The sequence below is a fragment of the Trachypithecus francoisi genome, unplaced genomic scaffold, assembly GCF_009764315.1.
Source record: "Trachypithecus francoisi isolate TF-2019V2 unplaced genomic scaffold, Tfra_2.0 Contig01436, whole genome shotgun sequence".
Lineage (NCBI taxonomy): Eukaryota > Metazoa > Chordata > Mammalia > Primates > Cercopithecidae > Trachypithecus > Trachypithecus francoisi.
In genome coordinates this window covers 2,309,030-2,332,117 of record NW_022681430.1, presented here as the reverse complement: position 1 = coordinate 2,332,117, position 23,088 = coordinate 2,309,030, and the positions used below count along the sequence as shown (strand labels likewise).

The 23,088-nt window shown below is 39.7% G+C and overlaps 1 protein-coding gene across 1 annotated transcript in view; it reads right to left on the bottom strand.

Annotated features, from left to right (window-relative positions):
• PDE6C (phosphodiesterase 6C) overlaps positions 1–23,088 on the bottom strand; it is a 54,768-nt gene that overhangs the window by 11,442 nt on the left and 20,238 nt on the right. Inside the window, exons 9-15 of the mRNA XM_033224851.1 lie at positions 20,077–20,226; positions 19,342–19,485; positions 17,915–17,983; positions 14,758–14,904; positions 14,417–14,524; positions 13,926–14,035; positions 9,029–9,116 (exon numbers count right to left, since the gene is read on the bottom strand). Of these exons, the coding sequence (XP_033080742.1) occupies positions 9,029–9,116; positions 13,926–14,035; positions 14,417–14,524; positions 14,758–14,904; positions 17,915–17,983; positions 19,342–19,485; positions 20,077–20,226 (816 nt within the window). The remainder of the gene's footprint in view (positions 1–9,028; positions 9,117–13,925; positions 14,036–14,416; positions 14,525–14,757; positions 14,905–17,914; positions 17,984–19,341; positions 19,486–20,076; positions 20,227–23,088) is intronic.

Here is a 23,088-nt window from a genome sequence, read left to right as displayed (position 1 = left end):
AACCACTGCTCTTTCAGAAATTGCAAATTACACTCATACTCATGTATATGTAGGAAAAAATAATGAAATCCTTCCATGTTATCCTTAAAATATTTTCATGCAATTCTATTTTACCAAGACTTAACTAGACCTTTCTTCAAAGAGTTTCTCTTTACCTCTCTTCACATATAGATCAGCTTCACTTCTTAGTGTTCTAGAAAATGAGAATTGGGCTGAGCATGGTGGCTCATGCTTGTAATCCTAGCACTTTGGAAGACTGAGGTGGGTAGATGGCTTGAGCTCAGGAGTTCAAAACCAGCCTGGGCAACATGGTAAGACTCCTGTCTCTACTAAAAATACAAAAATACAAAAATAGCTGGGTGTGGTGGTGTGTGTCTGGGGTCCCACCTATTCAGAAGGCCAAGGTGGAAGGATTGCTTAACCCTGGGAACTGGAGGTTGCAGTGAGCTGAGACTGTGCCACTGCACTCCAGCTTGGGTGACAGAGCGAGACCCTGTTTCAAAAAACAAGAAAGAAAGAAAGAAAATGAGAATATAAAGCTGGGGGAGAGAAGTAGCATAATGCCAAAAACAATACTGGCCTGAACACCAAATAGTAACAGTAAACACTTCCTTAATTCTTGCTACCTACCAGGCTCTAAGTGCTTTGTGAATATTCTTATCTCTTCACAACAGAACCCAGCACAGAGAGGTGAAGTAGTAACTTGCCCGAGGTTAAACAGCTAGAATGTGGCAGAACTGGTGTCTAAACCAGTGCAGCATGGTTCCAGAGTTTGTGCTCCTAATCTCTGCATCACACTACATTACCTCTCAACAGGGAACCCAGGTTCATTTCCTGGCTTCCCCACTTTGGCAGTCGTATAATCCTAGAGACCTAACATCTGTGAGCATTTGTTTTCTCATATAGGCATAATAACAGCTGCCCCACCTAACTGCCTAGCACTTAGTCTCTGCTCAATTAATATCTGTGGAATGCTGAATCAAATGAAATGACAACTGGGAATACATTTTAAAACTGTAAATTGCTGTTAAAATGTATTGTTGATCATTATTATTATTATGTAAAGTTGTGAGGCTAGCTCCAGGTAAAAATAGAATTGCAAACCTAACACCAAATATGGCTATCAGTCATTTCAGAAGATTGAAATATTAGAAAGCAATAATTGGACAAGAACTCAAGTTTAAGACACTACACTATGCCTTATATAACTCTTCACTTAAGTCATCTTTTTATAACATTTTCTAGGACAAGAAAAGTGGTGTTTTACAAAGCATATATAAGTAATAGAAAAATTGTGATTTGTTTTGTCAACATAATGAGTTCATCATAGCAACTAAACTTTTAAAATAGCTAGAATGAAACAATGGGTGTTGACCAGTTTAAATTACAATAAACAAAAAGATTATCTGGATCAAAATCAATGTTTTTGTTTTTGTTTTTGTTTTGAGATGGAGTCTCACTCTGTTGCCCAGGCTGGAGTGCAGTGGCACAATCTCAGCTCACTGTAGCCTCTGCCTCCTAGGTTCAAGCAATTCTCCTGCCTCAGCCTCCCGAATAGCTAGGATTACAGGAACCCGCCACCACGCCCAGCTAATTTTTGTATTTTTTAGTAGAGATGGGTTTTCACCATGTTGGCCAGGCTGGTCTCAAACTCCTGACCTCAAGGGATCCGCCCATCTCAGACTCCCAAAGTGCTGGGATTACAGGCGTGAGCCACCGTGCCCGGCCCCAAAATCAATTTCTTACTTGGGACATTTCACAGAAGCCTATTGGACATATCAGTCCAGAATCTCTGAACCAAATCTTCTGGATACAGGTTCTTTCAACCTGGTCTGGATTACCAGGGAGGGGAAAAGTAAGCGGGGTCATTTTGATCCCACTTAACCTGGCCCTGATTTTGGAACAATGATGACCTTCCCTTTGGACTTGGGGTGATCCAGTGGCATACTGACATCAGGGAATCACTTTATTTGTTCACTGATGAACATTGCTATGTTCCCAAAGTAATGTTTATTATGTGACTCAGGTACATACTTGGCAAATTAATAATAGTTAAAGCCAACCTTGATTGCTATACTAGGAAAAAAGTAGGGGGAGGGGTGGAATGTGTGAAAATGCCTTAAACTTTTAGACAAGCTAACATTTATAGCACATTAAATCATTTTAACAAGCAAAACAGACTGCTGAATTCAAAGAAGTAATTCCTTGGGACGGAGACCTCCTCGTCTCTACCAAGTGTCAGATGGTGCAGAGTATATAATCTACAACCAATCAAATAAATCAAATTTATTATGCACCAATTGTTTTAGTGCATATTGCTTAATTTGTAAACCTGGACACTTGTTGCTATTTTAATAAATGTGAAAGAAAAAGCTACATATGAAGAAATACATAGAAACATATTCGACAAATACTGTTTATTATACCTTTTTCTAATCCAAAATAATACAACAGCTGTATTAAAGTTGACAGATTATCAAAAATTCTCTTACATTTCAAAATGAGTCAATACTGGATTTTTAAAAATTGATATAATGAAGAAAAAGGATTTATACTGACGATTTCAGCACCGCTTCCTTTGTATATAGCACTACATATCTGCATTTCATTCATACCTTTTTCTTCTCACTCATTTTCATTTTTATCTAAAAACATGTATAAGGCTCCTAATTGAAAAACTCTTTCTTAATACTGCATTCTTTTAGATTTTCTCTGTTCTCCCTTTCACACCTGAGGTTCTTGAAAGAAGAGCTTCTAATTGACTTACTAAGTTGTGGATATAGATTCATATAAAATATCCCATTCCTGTTTTTGTTTTAGTTGCTAGAAAGCACTTGGCCAAATTTGTGGCCTATGTCTGATAAACATTTTGGCCAAATTTGTGGCCCATGTCTGATAAATACAATAAGGTACATTATGTACCTTATCTTATATATTTTGGGTATGTATGGCCTCTACTATGCTTCATCTCATTTTTATTTTTCTATTAGTCCTCATTTTCTTTAGTGTTGTATATATTCTTCGAAGCTCCATTAAATCCTCTTTGGAACAAAGTAGTACATACACACGTGCACACACATGCACATACACACATGCACACAAGTTGGTTTTTTTTGTTGCTTAGTAAGTAAACACAGACTCAATGATCCTTTAATTAGAGCAAGAGGTCTCAAGATGTGCCCAGCACACAGGAGAAGCAAGGAAGTCCTTTCAAGACCTACTTTGACAACACAAAACAACAGTAGAAGAGAAGTTGATGGAGAAGTTATGCTGATGTACATTTGTATTGACTTCTGATACTCAATCTCCTAGACCAAAGAGATTGCGATAGGTAACAAGAAGTGAAGGAGGGAAGGCAGACAGCAATGACCAGATCCCAAATAGAGGGCCTGGAGCTTCATGGGCTTCACTCAATATGAGCTTTACCAACTTCCAGAAAACAAAATCAAAGAGGTGTTGATATGGCTGTGTGTCCCCACCCAAATCTCGAATTGTAATCCCCAGGTGTTGAGGGAGGAACCTGGAAGGAGGTGACTGGATCATGAGGGCAGTTCCCCCATGCTGTTCTTGTGATAGTGAGGGAGTTCTCACAAGAGCTGATGGTTTTAAGTGTGCCATTTCCTCGCTCTTTCTCACACACTCTTGCCTGCCACCATGTAAGACATACCTTGCTTCCCCTTCCCCTTCAGCCATGATTGTAAGTTTCTGAGGCCTCCCCAGCAGTGCAGAACTGTGAGTCCATTAAACCTCTTTTCTTTATAAATTACCCAGTCTCCGGTAATATCTTTATAGTAGTGTAAAAACAGACTAATACAGGTGTGTTCCTTAGAATTGGTGAGAGAATGTTTGAGCAACAAATTGGAAGCTGAGGATTTCCCCAGCTCATTCCTGCCCTTTCTCCACGGTACTCAGCAGATAGTTGGCTCCATTCAGGGATGAGTAATTTTCAGAGGGGAATAAGTGCAAAACCTATGCGTAAAATGACCACAAGAACACAATCCATAGAGCCAGTGCAATTCCAACCAAAATACCAACAAGTTTGTGTATGTGTGTTGGTAAATTGACAAATCAATTATAAAATTTATATGAAAATGTAGAGTCAAGTACTGGACTCAATTAAAAGTTGAATTAAACAGTAGTGGAAATTACAGAGCAAAATGTAATTTTATAAATATTGATAATGGTAAAAAATAATACCATATAAAACAGATATGTGGGAAAAAGTATGCCAATTCCTTCATATTTCATAGAAGGGAGTTAGTAGATACTGTAAAGTTAACACATATAGCTTAAAAATGTCAAACCTCTAAATGCTCAGCTGCAGCTTTTCATAATTTTTCATAGTCATTTGTTACTCATTTTAGAGGGCTCTTTAAGAGCTGACATTTCTTGTGATAAAGACACCATTATGTGAAGTTCTGCAATTTCTTCCATTTCAAAAACATTTCTCCTGTTAAATTCAAATAAAGTCAAATGCAATACCTTTTATTTAAGATAAAGAGATTCTACTTAGTAATGAAAAAGAATGAATTGGCTAGGCACTGTGGCTCACACCTGTAATCCTAGTGCTTTGGAAGGCCAAGGAGAGAGGATTGCTTCAGCCCAGGACTTCAAGACCAGCCTGGGCAACATAGCAAGAATGCATTTCTACAAAAAATACAAAAATTTAGCCAGGTATAGAGATTCATGTCTGTTGTCCCAGCTACTTGGGAGGCAGAGGTAAGAGGATTGCTTGAGCCCAGGAGGTTGAGGCTGCAGAGAGCTATGACCGTGCCACAGCACTCCAGTCTGGGCAACAGCGCAAGACCCCATCTCTAAAAAAAAGAATGAATCATGGATATACACAACATGAGTAATCTAAAAATTATTATTCTGCATGAAAGAAACTAACGCAAAAGAGTGTGATTGATTGCATAATTATTCTAGTATTGTGCTAATTATATGGTTGCACTTATATAAAATCTAGAAAATGCAAACTAATCCATAGCAACTGAAAACATTTCAATGGTTGCCACCTAGGGCTGGGAGTGGAGAGTGGGATGTGCTGTGAAGGGGCATGATACAAACAATTACTTGGGTGATAGAAGTGTTCTGCATCTTGATTGTGGTGCTGGTTTCCCAGGCATATAAAAGAGTCAAAACTCATGGAACTGGGCACTCTAGAGATGCAGTTTAGGCTAGGTGTGGTGGCTCACGCCTGTAATCCCAGCACTTTGGGAGGCCAAGGTGGGTGGATCACCTGGGGTCAGGGGGTTCAAGAGCAGCCTGGCCAACATGGCAAAACTTTGCCTCTACTAAAAATACAAAAATTAACCGATAATGGTGGTGCAGGCCTGTAATCCCAGCTACTTGGGAGGCTGAGGTGCGAGAACCTCTTGAACCCAGGAGGCAGAGGTTGCAGTGAGTCGAGATCACGCTACTGCACTCCAGCCTGGGCAACAGGGTGAGACTCTGTCTCAAAAATAAAATAAGAGATGCCGTTTATTGTACATATACTTCAATGAAGTCTATTAAAAACCAATTCTGACTTTAAAAAAGAGCTTGGGTAGTGAGATCACATTTTTCAAAAGTCCCTTCTCTCCATACTTCCTGTATATATCCACAGGGTGGCTGCAATGAGGTTTATTAGACATTAATGAATATTGATTTCTGGATGGTAGGATTTGAAGCAATTTAAAAATATTTGACTGTGATGTTTTTCCTGTTGTTTGAATTTTTATAATGGGCCTGTGTAACTTTTGCAACTATTAATGAATATTGAAGACATATGTGAGTAAGAAAGATTCCATTTGTTTTTGAGCATTGTGTTGAAGACATTATGTGGAGACAGGTGCACCAGACGAGAAAGGAGACCTACTTCCCAGTCCCTGGCCACGGGCCCTGACTTGCTCAGCTGCTTTTATTTGCTCACGGAAAGAGTCTGTTTTATTTTCCCTGACTATTAAAATGGCAATAGAAATATGAATTCTGCATAGCACACCCCAAACAGGTAGAAATGGCTTTAATTCATTCAGATTGTGGCTCTCGAGTTAGCTGAGGCCAGGGAAAGTACAGGCCATTCTAATCTTCAGTGTGGTCCCTGTGACGCCCACAAGAGAATATTGCCAACGTGTTCTTGCTTTGCTACTGGCAGTGCACAAGGTATTTGATTTCTCCTTCACATTTCTAGGTGTAAAATGAGGCAGGCTGATGGGGTTGGTATGAAAAAGCATAAATAAAATTATCATACACTTTGGAAAGAGATGTTCTGAATAATAACAGGATTTTGTTATTTATGCTGAGCAATATATTCTGTCATTTCTATAGTATATTCTAGTATTAAAATTTATACTCATGCAAATTCGGCTAACAAGGTTTCCACCCATTCATTCAGGTTAAACCATTGATTTCTGTCTGGTTTAGAGTACAGGCAGTTCTGTTCCTCAAAGCAGTGGATCCACCTCTGCTGGGATAGAAGGACATTGCAGTTCAAAGCCTTATAATATGCAAAACAAAATGTCTGAGTAATGCCCACAAATGCTGAAATTACTGAATAAATCCCAAGGATTTCCCTTATTTAAAAAAATTAAAATTTTTAGTGTGTATATTTTCTTTAGACAATGAAAAAAATAGAAGAACTACATTGTCTCCCCAAAATGTAAAAAGAATATCTGATAGGTAACAGTCTTTTTGTGTGTATGTCCAAGTTGACTGCTCATAAACAGGCTGTGTGTGACTGCATTGCCTAGCGACTCTATTGACAAGGCTTTAAAAGTCTGCAATTAGCAGATTGAATGGTATTACAGAGAGGTCCTTGAAAAGATGGTATAGATTACTGAGATGCAATATTCCTCTTTAGAAAGAATAATAAGTCTTTATATAGCCATCAAAGCCAGTTCAGACTGCAAAGTAAATAACATTAAAAAACTTCAGATGGAAAACTGTAACTCTACTCTAAACTGCAAAATCCCAGAAGGAAAAACATTTAAGATACTAGGAGCCTTCCAGTGTTAAGCATTTAGATATTTGGCAGGTGTTTTAAAACTGTATTTTGTTTTAGTAGGTAACTGTATGATTATGTGATACATGACATTTGACACTACCTCACTGTGGTATCATGTAAACAGTGAGATTTACAGAAAATTCTTACTCAGAAACCAAAGATTGTCCCAACCAGCAAAACAAAGACTTTTAACAAATTAGGTAATAACAATTTACTCTTAAATTCCTGAGTTACTTTCAGTTCCGCTTCTTCTTTTAATTCTCATAGAACAGGTGTTACCTATGCTGTGAATTCTGCTGCAGGGAGAGATTCTGTCTGCATATCAGAATTAAAAGCGTTCTGGTTCGCAATACAGATTCCCAGGCCCAAATTCCAGAAAATCTGGTCAGTAAGTGGAGAATGGGGCCTGGGATCTGTGCCTTAATAGCCTGCCTGGCCCTGCCCTGTTAAATTAATGAGTCCGAAAGAGTTGGTCCAGGTACCCATTTCTGAAAATCACCATCTGGACTCATACAAGGTTAGCGCTTTGCCAAGAGCATTGCAGAATTAGAAATGCCACAGCAGGTTTGGGATGGCAATGGTGTGGGGTGCTGTGTCAATCACAGATTGTTAAAACAACACAAGCAGTTTTCTTGTTTTTCCATTTGCTCTGCCTTATGAGATTTTCCTGCTTGGCTTATGAGGACCATCTTGGATTTTCATTACCTAGAAGAATTTAGTATTCTCTCTAAACTTGGATATCTTTCTGTATATTCTCCCTGAGCTTTTAATAGAAGATTATTATTAAAACTGAGAAAAGCCCACTCTCCAGAGGGCTCATGTATCCTAGTGAGCATGTGATTCTAAACAAGTTCACTGCTTGTGACAAAACAGTGCTCCCCTCAATTTAATGACTCACCTTAATCATTTTTGGTTTGGAACGTTCTTAAGAAAGTGTAATTAGACAACATCCACAACTTTCCACATGCCCATATATATCCCTTCAATAAAATTGATCAAGGGAAGAAGAATGACTACCCTCTCTGGAAGATTAGTAGTACGGAACATGTGCAATTCACAATGAATTCAAAGGGCTCAGAGCCGCTCCTGCAGAAAGCCATCTCTGATCCCACCCTCTTTGCCCCTTTCTGCTGCCACAGTCTTCACACAAATGTGGTTTCTCCCTTTGGAACTCTCAGAGCATGGTTCAGTGCCTCTCTGATGGTGGCTAAGTCATGCCTACCTCCATGATATAGTTTGGATCTGTGTCCCCATCCAAACCCTATATTCAGTTGTAATCCCCAATGTTGGAAGTGGATCCTGATGGGAGGTGATTGGATCTTGGGAGCGGTGTTTCTTATGAATGGTTTAGCCCCATCCTCCTCGGTCACAATGCTGAGTGAGTTCTTATGAGATCTGGTTGTTTAAAAGTGTGTGGTACCTCCCCGCCACCTCTCTTCCTTCTGCTCTGGCCATGTGAAGTGCTCGCTCCCCCTTCAGCTTCCACCATGATTGTAGGCTCCCTGAGGGCTGCCCAGAGGTTAATGCTGCCATGCTTCCTGTACAGCCTGCAGAACCGTGAGCGAATTAAACCTCTTTTCTTTATAATTACCCAGTCTCAGGTATTTCTTTATGGCAATGTAAGAATGTGTGAATACACTCCACTATGAAAGCTTGACTTTCTTAAAGGCATAGACCATGCCCTACAGCATATGCCCCATGAATGAATAAGAAAATCAGTGACCATGTTACCTCCTTTCCCCTTTACATTTATATATGCTTGGGGTGCACAGAGCCTTTTTGCATCCACCATAAGCTTTTTCTTCTTTCCCTACAGACCCACAGAGATTCTGTGACTTTCCATGGCTCTCTTCACCTGTCTCAGCTACTTCCAACTTGGTTGTTCAAAAACTGTTTCAATATAGCAGTTTCTATCCATTGACTTCAATAAGGGTATACACTATCAACTGCTATAACTCAAGGCCACTCTTTTTCCAGGCATTTTCTGTGGATTAGTGCTTTGATCCAGAACTTGTGTTTAACTATCCTAAAGAGAGGTTTACGTACCTCATCCTGCAACAGAGTCTTACTGTACTCCAGGTGGTGCCTCTCCAAAATAGAAGAACCATGAAGTCTTGCTAATGGAGACGTGGATCTAGAAGGAAAACAATATGCCATGATTCTAGCTGTTTAAAAATTACACATAGGTTCCTATAATACAGAATCTTTATTGTTTCAGGATTTTTCTTAATGTCTGTCTTCTCCCTCCCCACTCAATTATCTAAGTGGTCAAAAATAACATATTGGAAAAGATTTTCTAGATTTAGAAGATGAGAATATGCTCTTTTGGGAAAAAAAAAAACCCTAATTTGTTGAATGCATAAATGATTGAATTGTTTAAATTAAGGAGTTCAGCTCCGTGTATCTAAATTCTTTAAGTTCCCTGGGGCTTATGGTGGTGGACTATGACTTATAAAACGTATAGCAAACATGTGGAAGCCCATAGATTATCTGCATAGAACCAAGATGAAAAGCACTATAAGGTAACATTTCTCTCCTCCCCCGAGACAGTGACATAAATGTAAGCTGAGAGTTCCCATTTATTAACAATTAGATCACAGTTTTATATAAGTAGGGGTCCCAGTCTTTTGTACCCTGTTTTTCTTCAGTGCCTTCAGGGTAAAAGAGGCTGACATCAAAGGTCTAGAGATTATGTGAAGACTGTCATGAAAATATAGAATAAATTTTAAAGAAAGAAGAAATCAAAAACATGGCTGGCAGCCTTAGTAGAGAAGTTTTATTTATTTCATGGAGAACAAAACTTTGGTCTGGGAGAGGTCATTGCCAGGTTACTGGCAGGTCGGGGAAAGCAAATACTTTAGTTGGGGAATAATTAGGCCATATCTAATAAATATTACAATTGATCATAATTTTAACACATATTTAAACAACTGCTCTGTGTTGGCATTGGAGATTTTTTTTAAAAATGAGTAAATCCCAGTTTCTATAACCACTAAGCTGCTCTCTATCTTATGCGATCCACTTTTGAAGCCTCCATATATGAGTGAGAACATGATATTTGACTCTCTGTGCCTGGCTTATTTCACTTAACAAAATAATCTCCAGTTCCATCCATATTGATGCAAATGACAAGATTTCATTTTTTTTGGTGGCTGAATAATATTCCATTATATATCTATATATATACACACACACACACACCACATTTTCTTTATTTGAAGATAGTAGTTTGGTGGTTATCAGAGGCCAGGAAAGGTAGGGAGGTGGGAAGGATGAAGGCTGGTGACTAATGGTTACAAATATACAGGTAGGTAGAAGAAATAAGACCTAATGTTCAATAAATTAATAGAGTAACTATAGCAAACAACAACCTATTGTATATTTCAAAATAGCTAGTAAAGAATAATTTGAATATTCCCAGCATAAAGAAATCATAAATGTTCAAGGTGATGGATATCTCAATTACCCTGATTTGACTATCGCACATCATATGAATGTAGCAAAGTATCATATACCCCAAAAGTATGTACTCTATTATGTAGCAATTTAAAATCTATATTTTAAAAAATGAATAAAGCTCAATTCTAGTTAGAAAGGAGTGGTATCTTTAATTCCTTTAGGTTTAGAAACATTAGTTTAAAAATGTTATTGGGAAGTTAGATATTCATCTGATCTCAAAATAACATTTTGCATATTACTTATTAATTGCAAAGGAGAAAATGTTCCTTTACATAAAGAGATCTTCTGGACATCATCCGTAAGTAAAATTGGTATCATGGGCTTCGTGACACAATGCACTGAGAAGGACACAACATCATCTATGTAGTATTCCTGCCAAAAAATGTTTAGTCTGAATTTATTAATCAGGAAACAAGTGGTTAAATCCAAATTGAAAGATACTCTGCAAAATAGTTGGCTTAGACTCTTCCAAAACGTCAACATCCTGAAACACACAAAAAGGTTGAGCAACTACTCCAGATTAAAGGAGATTAAAGATATTTGACAACAAAATGCAAAGTGTGCTCCTTGATTAGATATTGAATTAGAAGGAAAAAATAGCTATAAAGGACATTATTGTGGTAATTGGAAATTTTTGAATAAACATTTTATATTAGATAATATTATTGTCCCAATACTGAGGGTGATCATTGTATTGTGTTTATGTAGGTGAATGTCCTAATTCTTAGTAAATATATGCTGCAATATTTAGGAATGAAATCTAGTATCTGCAGCCAACTCACAAATGATTTAGTGAAAAAAAAGATTTAGCTGGCCACGTACAGTAGCTCAGGCCTGTAATCCCAGCACTTTGGGAGGCTGAGGCAGGAGGATTGCTTGAGCCCAGGAGTTCAACACCAGCCTGGGCAACATAGGGAGGCCTTGTCTCTACAAAAACAATTTAAAAGTTAGCCAGGCATGGTAGCATACACCTGTAGTACCAGCTACTTGGGAGGCTAAAGTGGGAGGATTGCTTGGGCTCCAGAGGTCAAGGCTGCAGTGAGCCGTGATCGTGCCACTGCAGTCCCTGAGTGACAGGGTAAGACCCTGTCTCAAAAAAATATTTATTATTTATATACACACACAGACATTCACACACACACTGACAGTCTGCAGTCAGGAAGCCCTTCTGTCACCACATGCTCCTACAGTTGCGTTCACAGAGGAGGAATGATGAAAGAAAACCCGACCAATGCAGAAGGCAGGGTGTGGCTGCATGCATCTTTCCTGCAAACCTGGAGGCAAGATGCCAACTTCAATCCTGCTACTTCCTGTAACCTAGGGAAGGTTTGACTTCATCTTTTGACTCATCAGTTAAAGTGGGGGATAATAGTACCTCCTATATGGTACCTCCCTTCACTGTGCTGTGAAGGTTAAATGAGGCGGTAGGTATCAAGTCCTTAGCTTGGTCTCCAGCACACAATAGATGCTCAATTTGTTCCTCTGGAACTGAATTGGCTAGTATACTACTGATCAAGAAGGAGGACCAGAACTTCAATGACTGTCAGGGGACTTGGATTCAGGAGGAGTGAGTGGCCAGTATAGGCTGGAACCTTTGAGATGAAGATGTCTCTTGCCTGAAGTCTGAATGGAGATCGTCTTTTCAAGACAGAGTCTAATAGTAGGCAGAATTGCTGAAGATGAGGAGTCACTGCTTATAAAGTGCTTTTCGCTCAGTGAAATTATATATGTGAAACCTGCCTAGTAGGCACTTTCTCAAGTGGGTTTCACATATGTAATTTCATTTGATTCTCATAACAATCTTTGAGAGGTCAATACTTTATCCATCTCACAGCTAAGAAACTGAATCTCAAATAGATTAAATGACTTGTCCAAGATCCCCAATCAGGAAGTAGTTGGTCCTCACAAACCCCAGACTCCAAAGACTGTTCTGTCTACAACACTTCACTACTTCTGGAGAGGGGTAGGTCATGTGTCAGAAATGAGAATGAAATGTGGCTAAGGCAGATAGACCATCTTAAAACCCATTATCAAGAAGCTGGGCTGGCCACGAGCAATGCTGGTGAATGAAGAGTGCCAATGACATCATAACAATAATAGTAATCATAATGCCTAGTGCTTGTTTGTTTGTTTGTTTTCTGAGACGGAGTCTTGCTCTGTCACCCAGGCTGGAGTGCAGGAGTGCAATGGCGTGACCTCAGCTCACTTCAACCTCTGCCTCCTGGGTTCAAACAATTCTCCTGCCTCAGCCTCTCAAGTAGGTGAGATTACAGGCACACACCACATCATCCGGCTAATTTTTGTATTTTTAGTAAAGATGGGGTTTCACCATGTTGGCCAGGCTGGTCTCCAACTCCTGACCTCGTGATCTGCCCGCCTCAACTTCCCAAAGTGCTAGGATTATAGGCGTGAGCCACCATGCCTGGCAATCATACCTAATATTTATTAACTGCCAAGATCCTACCTTGAATTGAGGGCTTTATATCCATGATCGCATTTAATCTTTACAACAACCTTATGTTCTGGGTACCATTATTATAATTCTTACTTCCCAGATGAGGAAATCGTGGCTTAGAAAGCTTAAATAACTTGTGACCCAGTGAATCCAAATCTGCCTGAGCCCAGAGCCTGTACCCTTCTTATTGTACTTCCTTTCTTGGGGCAAGAGAGAAAGATGGCATCGATGTTAAGATAGAAGACCAGCTGAAGGAGAGTTTGGTAGAAGCAAAAAGACCAGGGAAGTGAAGGGTAGTGAGCCCAAGGGTAGTGTCCTCTAGCCTGAGCTGGGGAGTATTCCATAGGAGTGTACAAGTGTAAGCCTAACATTCATGTACCTTATGTATTTGTTTTTTATTTTTTATTTTTTTCAAGACAGAGTCTCGCTTTGTCGCTCCAGCTGGAGTGCAGTGGCGTAATCTTGGCTTACTACAACCTCCGCCTCCTGAGTTCAAGCATTTCTCCTACCTCAGCCTTCCAAGCAGCTGGGATTATAGGCATGTGCCTATAATCCCAGGTGTGCCACACCTGGCTAATTGTTGTACTTTTAGTAGAGACAGGGTTTCGCCATGTTGGTCAGACTGGTCTTGAACTGACCTCAGGTGATCCGCCCGCCTCACTCTCCCAAAGTGCCGGGATTACAGGCGCAAGCCACCGTGCCCAGCCAGATTCATGCACTTTAATATAGGAATTCAATACCCTGATTAAACAAAGTTGAGAGAAGAAAGCCTGAAGGCCTATAGGAAGAAGGCAGAGGCACATCTGGAAATGAAAACAGAAAGGAAAGGCAGATATAAGCACCTAGGGAGAAAGAGCAATGTTATCGTGAAGGCAGAAGCTTGGGAGGGAATAGAACCCAGCCCTGGGATTTCCAAACATGGCAAAGAGGGATTGACTGGGCCAAGGAATAGGGAGAAGCATTTTTCTCACTCTAAGTACCTTCCAATGTCCACCAATACAGGTCAACATTGCACATGTGTTCACTTACTTCATCTGGTACAAATTATTAGTGCCTCTGTGGTCAATATCATGGCAGAAAGCAGCAGCGAGCATGGCAAAGGCTTCAAGATCCGTATAGTATTTCTTTAATCTTCCTGTCTAAAAAAAAATAACATAAATACATGTATCTATAATTTATTTGAATTAACATACTCTATACCAAGTGCAGCAAGGCCTGCCTACAGTAGAGAATAGGCCCACTAGTTTTTGGAGCAAGTTCACTTTATTTGTTGTGAGTATTGTAGCATTGTGGGTAATGACTGAACTTTCCTTTAAGAAGGTAAGTATGTGAATGTCTGAGTGATCATCCCACCGGTGCTCAAGGATACCCACGTTCCCTGGAACTCATCTGCAGCAGAGAGGGGTTTGTGCCCTGAATTTTTAAATTACTGATCTAAAATGATGAACCATACCTATTTGTCACCATGCTCAAATGGGAAATCTGCAGGTTTACAAGGATTTACAATCCTCTGCACCTACCATCAGCAAAGTAAACATGGTTTGTCCCACGTTGAACCCATGCCGCCAATTGTGGTAAGTGACAGCTCGGTACCCTTTCCTCACAGTGTACATCCATCTGGTAAGAACCTAAAAGAAGACGACACCATTCAGACTTTGGAATAGAATTCTAAAGGTTAGAAGGTCTATGGCAATCTTATCTAAAAAGATGTGTTGGTCTTGTTGACAGGGGTTAAGCTGATGTATTCAGAAAGTTAATAATAATTTAAAATTCAAACTGAGTCCATTTTTTGAACCACAGAAAACATCAGTGAAGCAGAGCCACAGAATCACACAGTATTTTAAATTAAATACCATCTGACCTCTACAGGTACTTTGAATTTCTCCACCACATTTATTTCAAAAAACAGTCGTATTCCACATTGAATCAATCCGTGCTCTGTAATGGGGAAGTCACTGAAGCGGAATTCGTACAGTTCTGCAGAGCGTGGGTCTGGCAAGTCCTCTTTCTGTTGAGATAAGGATGGATTGTTTCAGATTACATTCATCTGTTTTCCCTTTCCACTCCCATAGCCAACATTGGGTGTAAACCAAAATTACAATAAAAGAACACAATATGTGATTCACTGAGCCACCATGTGCCAGGCACTGGATGATGCAGTTTGCAGATTATCCTCACGGCAGTCCTACACAATTTTCTCCATTTTACAGGTGATGAAACTGAGACTTGGCTATATTAAAGACTTTCTAAGTGATGGGATACCATTCCAAATCCAACTCCAGTAGCTGTTTTCTTTCTATGATGCAAAATAAAATGTTTAGTTACAAAAAAGCCTTACTCATTTTCAGTACTCAACTTTTTTTCTGTTCAGGAAATATTCAGTAAACAGTAAACAACTGCTTAATTCAATTCTTTTGAATTTTCTTTATGTGCTCAGTGACAGTTTTTCACTAGAATGTGAGCTCCCCGAGGGTGGGGATCATCTGCTTATTTGCTGCCGTATCCCAAATCTGCAGGGCCTGTCCCATGAAGGTGCTTGGGAAATGCCTGTTAAATGAGTGGATGGATAAACCAATGATTGCCCTGCAGTACAAAGATACACTTGCAGACATTTCATTTAACCCATATCTGGTTAGGATTCCAGATTATGTGAAAAAACAGTGAAGTAGACACATGGCATTGCTGCGACTTGAGAATTAAAAATATGGATCTTGCCCTTAAGGAACTTAACTTATTAAAGTGACTATGAAATATAGATGAGTGAAAAGTAAGCACTTAGAATAATCAGAGAGTATGGCCAGTGCTCCGTGCTGAGGGAGAAACTAAATGTCCTTGGACAGGTGGGGAAATTAAATGAGGAGAGATGCTGGAGGGACATGCATGCAGCTGAGCTGGCAGAAGGAAGCGGAGAGATTCCATGTGGGTGAGAAAGTGCCAAGAGGCAGAAGTTAGCAATGACTCTTTAGGTCTACCAGACAGACCTGCAGGAGCAATTCAGTTCAATGGGTATTTATTTGAATGTGTACTATGTCCTTACTAGCACACCGAGGAGGACACAAACATAGGGAAAGGCAGGACACTCCCCTTAGTTAAGTTTAGTGTTTTTCAGGGGACAGCCATGCTCTATTTACACAGATTTCAACACCGAATAGTATATAGCTATTTAAAGCAAAATTATGGTTTCCAGTCCCCCCAGCCCCTGAGCCTGGGATGGCCCCTCACACTCTTGCACAGAACTGTTGCTATACCCAGAAAATCGGCTGAGCCTTCCCTGGAGGTAACATTAAAGTGCAGGCCTGGAGAAAGACTCACGTACATGAAGATGGAAAAATAATTATGTAGCTGAGAAATGATGCCAGGATAATTTTGGAGAACTCCTCCGAAATATTTATTACATTCCTCAGTTTTATGCAGCAATGATATGGGATTTGCCATGAGTAGATTTTACATTCAAAATAGGCTGTTTTATTTTTTTTTAGGAAGTCTACTAGTTCTTTGTCCACTTTATTGCTTCTACAACATGAGATCCTTCTTCCTTTAAATAAGAAATTAGAGAATTTCTAGTGACACGGATGTCAGTGAAAGTTTTGTTTTCCAAGAAGATGTCTATTGTTGAGGGCAGGTGGGGAGAAGAAAGGGTGATCTTCTGGGCCAGGCTGAGAGGATGGTGCTAAAAGGGAGAGCCAAGCAAAATGGGAGAAAAGGAAACCTCAGATGACATGAAAACATGGGGGTGGGAAGTAAGCCCCGAAAAGGGGCCAAAGGCCAACAGTCCTAAGGTAGCAGAGCAAAGGCCCCGGGTGGGAGGACAGAGCCCATAAAAGATGGAAAGGGAGAAGGTGAGATAGTCGATATGTCTTAATTTAGAAAGAACACTCGCATCACAGATTGGAAAGAGAGAGTGGAAAACAGGTTATAGCAGTTAGTAAGGAAATTAAGTGTGATATTTCCATTTCAATCAGATGGAATTCAACCCTCTGAAATTCAAGGTCTGGGGGTCTTGGTAAGTATCCCAGGATTTCATGTGATTCCAGAAGAGCCACATTCTAGAAACAAGGGCTCCACCCTAACAGGAGGAATAAAACCAAAAAAGATCATCCCAGATGAAATCTAAAACAACTCTCTCATCTGCCGGAAGAAACTCTAACCCTCTTTGCAGAAGGATAATATCACTCAGAGCCCCTACAAGTTTTTATCTATAATATCTGATTTTTTATTTTAAAAGCATGAGACATGCTTTAAAATAGGATCAAATGACTAGAACCCAGGTGTAAAAATGAACAGTAAAATCAGATCTATAGGTGTTTCTGGTATTAAGATGAGTACCTTAAAATAATACACACCAATACGTTTTTTAAAATACAGGGAAAAATAGTCAAAATAGATCAAATGATGAAAAGTTTTAACACAGAGTTAGAACCTTAACAAAAGAATTAAATGTACCTTCTAGAACTGAAAAAAAAATCTCTGAAATTAAGAATTTATTGAGCGAGTTTAACAGTTGATTGGACACAACAAAAGACAGAATTAGTGAAGTGGGAAAGTTAATTTCAACCAGAAATAATAGGGATTGCCTACTGGCAACAACAGGAAAGAATGGAGCCTTCAGATTCCGGAAGAGAAGCTAGAAATGGCAGGGGGTGCCAGTGCCTAGAAGGATCCATGCTCCACGCTAACTCTGTCATGTCCTCTGGGGTGGCCATGGTGTCATCCAAAGCTATTAAAATACACTGTGCCTTGATATCCCTACATTCTGTGCCTGAAGTCCCCTAAGCAGTAGTCTAGCCTAGCTGCAATTGTAAATTATCTGTGGGAATTGGACCAGAGGCAACAAAGATGAAGAAAAGCAGGGAATCAAAAGATCAATCTTAAGAAGAATTCTTTCTTTTTAGCTTTGAGAAATATCAGAAAGAGAAAACTCAATATTTACTTGAAAAACAAGAAAGCATGTCCTAATAGATTATAGATTTCTATATTATCTATTTAACAGGCATTAAGGTTAGAAAGAAAACACTTACCAAAATTGCAACAAGTTGTTTTTCTTCACAGTCGTCAATTACATCAACATTTAACTTCTCCTGAAATTTCTAAAATATAAAAGCAATTGAGGTGTGAAATTCCTAAAGGAGAAGATTTCCATCTGATTCCTCTACTATTATAAACTTAGTTAAGATATCTTTAAACTATGCGGGAGGAAGAGGCTGGACAGATCCCTGGAGCCCAGGAGTTGCAGGATGCAGTGAGCTGTGATGGCACCACTGCACTCCAGCCTGGGTGAGAGAGTGAGACCCCATCTCTAAAAATAAGTAAATAAATAAAATATACTACAATGAGTTCCATGGCAAAGATGCATTCTTTGTCATGGATACAAAGACCTATAGCACCTGATTATGAAGATTTTTTTTCAAGAAATAATCTAATATATTTGATTTTTAAAATTCCCTCAAAATGGTTACAGTAGCTGGGTTTTTTAAAGAGGTGTGGGTTGTTTGCACGTAGGAAAGAGCAAATGAGTGGTTTACATTTATTTTTCCATTAGCTTATCACAGTTCCCTTTATTCCCCCCAGATCTTCTCATCTTTAACATCTCAAACTCTCAAACTGAGTTACACTCAAACCAGTCTGCAAAACCAAAAATCAACACACTCACCAAAAACAACCCACTCCAGCAAAACCACACACACGCGCGCGCACACACACACACACACACACACACAGAGCCAGGGAAATAAAAGAAATAGAAATGGTGGGCACATGATATTTTTTCCTTCATTTTGTGGTGAGTAGAACATGGTTAGCAAATATTCACTTGCTTCCCCATCATCTATAAGATTGGTCTTCGTAATGTGACTTTCTTTAGCCAGTGAGCATTTTGGTGAATGTGATGTGAGCGAAAACTTGAAGTATGCCTGCACAATTGGACTTGCTCTCTTGCACTTCTGTCATCTCTGTGAGAAGGACATCTATCAGGTAGCTCCTGGTCCAAAAAGGATGAGAGATACATAGAGCAAACCAAATTCACAGCTTGGAGCCAAGTCCAGCCACTGTCAGTCAAAGCCTGGTCAACCCACAAATGTGAGTGAGAGACAGAGATTCATTACTGCATGCCACTGAGGTGTTAGGGTTGTTGTTATGCAGCATTATATGACAATAGCTGACTGATACATTTCCTTTCCTAAAATATATATTTTTTCTTGCTATAGCTCCCATAGCCCCAGGGCTATTTTGAACAAAGTGCTATTCCAGCCAAGCAGCTGTACTTCCAGTAAGGGTCTCTGTACACTGGGCCATCCATGATTTCTTCCAACCCCTCCTTCACTGTCTTTCTCTCTCTCAGCCCAGGAGTAAACCATTCGCATTTGTCAAACCCATGGGTAATTAGATGACTTCTAGAATATGTGGTTAGGTAACATCTTATGTCCACAGGACTGAATTTCTCACTTACCAAAATGGACTTAATTTCTTCAGGAGTGGCTTTGGTTTGGTTCATGAGCATTTCCTGAGCAATGTCCTTTCTGTTTTCTAGCTTATTCATCTTATCATAGGTGTCAGTATTTAAAAGAGACCATCCAAGAAATTGTGTGAGAGTCTGAAACAGATAAAAGGTGATTCCAATTCTCTTCAGTTAAAGCAAAACTGGTTTGGAGGCCACAATCTGCATGCTTTTCTATCAATCTCCCTTCCATCATCAACCACCCTGTTCCTTCTTTTAATTTAAGAAAAACATACTAATAATCAGCTTCAGACAATAAAACTAGCTGAGTTATTGCTTTTTAAAGTGTACCATGTACCATGAATACTTCATTAGAAGAGAGAGGGGTTACCAACACCAGTATAATCAAGCAGGACCTAAAGATTAGGCAGGGTGCTGGGAGTAAGAATAAGAATGAGAGGCAATAGGAAGGAGGAGTGGGAGAAAGAAGAGGAAAATCATCTTTCCCGTTTTCCGAGTATTATAACAAATTTTGGTTAAGCTAAAATTTTGTACTTTGGTAGAAAATGTTGCAGTTTATAGAAGTCAGGAAATAGAAACGACAAAATAACAACATATTGTTTACAGCTATGTGTGACTCATGTCTTAATGGCCCTTCAAAATATCATTCCAGAATAACAAATAATGATGCGTCCTCTCGTATTTTGTGAATTGCATTGACTTCCATTATCTTATGATTGCACTTACCTCAGTAATGTATTCATCATGCTCATCGAAAGGTTTTCCATCCTTCCTGTTGTAAAATGTAGCCACTCCCACAATATCTTCTTTCTTGTTGACAATAGGCAGTGACAAAACATTCTTAATGACCCAACCAGTTTCATCTACAGGTCCTTTCTACAAATGAGAAGGGGCCTCAAGTTATTTTTTTTTTTTTTGCCTTTTATTTTGAAATAATTGTAGATTCACAGGATATTACAAAAGAAATGTACAGAGAGATTTCAGGTATACTTCACCCAGTTTCACACAATGGTAACGATGGTTAGACAACTATAGTACATTTTCTACTGTCTTGAGTAACTATAATACAATGCCAAAACCAGAAAACAGACATTGTACAATCCAGAGCTGATTTGGATTTTACCAGATTTGTATGCACTTACTTGTACATGTATATGTGTGTGTATACATATAGTTTTATGCAAATTTATCCCTTGTGTAGATTTTCAACCACCGTTAGAATCAAGATACAACACTATTCCATCACTACAAGACTCCCCCGTACTCCTCCTTTCTAGCTACCACCCAACCACTTGTCACTTAGTTTATTTTTAATTTAAAGAAAGAGGCTGGGCACAGTGGCTGGAGCCTGTAATCTCAGCACTTTTTGGGAGGCCAAGGCAGGTGGATCACCTGAGGTCAGGAGCTGGAGCCAAGCCTGGTCAACATGGTGAAACCCCATCTCTACTAAAAATACAAAAATTAGCCAGGCATGATGGCCGGCACCTGTAATCCCAGCTACTCGGGAGGCTGAGGCAGGAAAATCGCTTGAACCCAGGAGGCAGAGGCTGCAGTGAGCCGATATCATGCCACTGCACTCCAACCTGGGCAGCAGAATGAAATTCCGTCTCAAAAAAAAAAGGAAGAATAATCTTTCGGCATTAGATGTCCAATTCCTACTTTGTGTCAGAACATTGCTAGGGCCATTATATGTACTCTAGCACATCCAATAGAGTGAACTAGAACCAAGTGTCTGTTTTCTGACAATTCTAAACTTTTCCCTTTCTTTCCCAAGCCTGAGGGATGGGAAGTGCTTCTTACCACTATGTTACCTCACTTTTCCGTTTACACTTTTTCTATCCTCCAACACTTGTTTAGCTAATTCCTTATATAAAATTCTCCTGTTGAAATGCTAGTGTGGCTTTTATTTTTCTGAGTGATCCATGAAGATAGTCTTTCATTCTGTGGTGTGTTGAGTTGAGTAAACATTTGTCAAGCCTCTATGGTATGCCAGCAATTGGGGCAGTTGCTGAAGGCACAAAGAATAAATCACAGGTCTTACCCTCAAGATGCTTAGGGTCTAGTGGAGGGATATAGGCACAAAAGTTTAGGAGTGTTTCTCAAAGTGTGGTCCAAGGACCATGTGCAACAGATTTGTTTTAACTTGTTTCATTTTCTTTTCTTTTCTTTTCTTTTTGAGACAGGGTCTCACGATGTCGCCTAGGCTGGAGTACAATGGCATGATCTTGGCTCACTGCAACCTCTGCCTCTCAGGTTCAAGTGATTCTCCTGCCTCAGCCTCATGAGTAGCTGGGATTACAGGCACTGCCATGCCTGGATAATTTTTGTATTTTTAGTAAAGATTAGGTTTTACCATGTTGGCCAGGCTGGTCTTGATTGTCTGACCTCAAGTGATCCACCCGCCTCAGCCTCCCAAAGTGCTGGGATTACAGGCATGAGTCACCATGTCTGGCCTGGGCATGCATCTTCAATAAGCTTCCCAGGTAATTCTGATGCCCTCTGAAGTATGAGAACCATGATGTAGCATTTGCACAGTATGTAGCTAAGGCAAAGGTAGACAAGCACTCAACACACCACATTGTTTGTGCTTGAAGACTTCCCGTGGCTCAGTCATCCTTACAGGCCCCTATTAAGTCTTGACTCTCCCATGAAGCCTTTTCTAATTTTTCTAAGTCATAAAGAACTTTTCTGTTTTGGAATTCCAACTGCACTTATAGCCTGAACCACAATTTAGCATTTAGACTGAGCACGTAATAAGTGCTCAGTCTAAGTAACTTGTTACTACTCTATGTAGTCATTATATGTGGAGTGAAAAGCAGAAGAATCAAATCTCAATGTCTGTGTCCTGATGGTCAAAGCTTTAGAAGAAGATGCAGTGCATAGTGCTTGCAAAGACTGCATCTTTGGAAAACACTGAGAAATATTTATGTACTTATGCCATCATACAGACCAATGACAAAATCAATAATAGAAAATATATCACATGCATAGGAAAGAACTTCATGTGTATTTGTTAAAGCTTCCAAAATAAGCTTTGCTGACTGCTTCTCAGTGTTTCAGGAAATATTCATTTGCTACCAGTTCATATTCTTGTGTTTTGCCATTCGCTAGAGCTTGTTGACAGACAAGTGACAGAAGGAACCTAAGGTTTTAGAAGAATTAGTAGGACAAAAAACTGAGGAAATTCTACGCACTTTTCCTCCTGTGAATTGGGATCACTTTAACTGGTGTTAAAGGCAGACCCCTTAGTCCACTTCAAGGAACACTATGGCAGGCAGAACAATGGCCCCCAAACATGTCTATATCCTAATCTCTGGAACCTGTGAATATGTTATCTTACACAACACAGGGGAACTAAGGTTGCAGATAGAAGGACGGTTGCTAATTAGCTGGCCTTAAGATGGGGAAATTAGCCTGGATATTCCAGGTGGACCCAATATAATTACAATGATCCTTAAAAGTAGAAAAGAGGTTGGAATCAGAATGGGAGAAGGAGCTATGATGACAGAAGCAAGGTCAGAGTGATGGTGCTGCTGGCTCTGCCAGGGGAAGGGTCACTAGGCAAGGAAGGTGGGCGGCCCTGAGAAGCTGGAAAACGCAAGGAGATGAATTCTCCCCAGAGCCTCCAGAAAGCAACAGAGTCCCACCAGCACCGTGATTTTAGCCCAAGAAGACTCATTTTGGAATTCTGACCTCCAGAACTGTGAGATAATACATTTCGTGTGGTTTTAAACCACT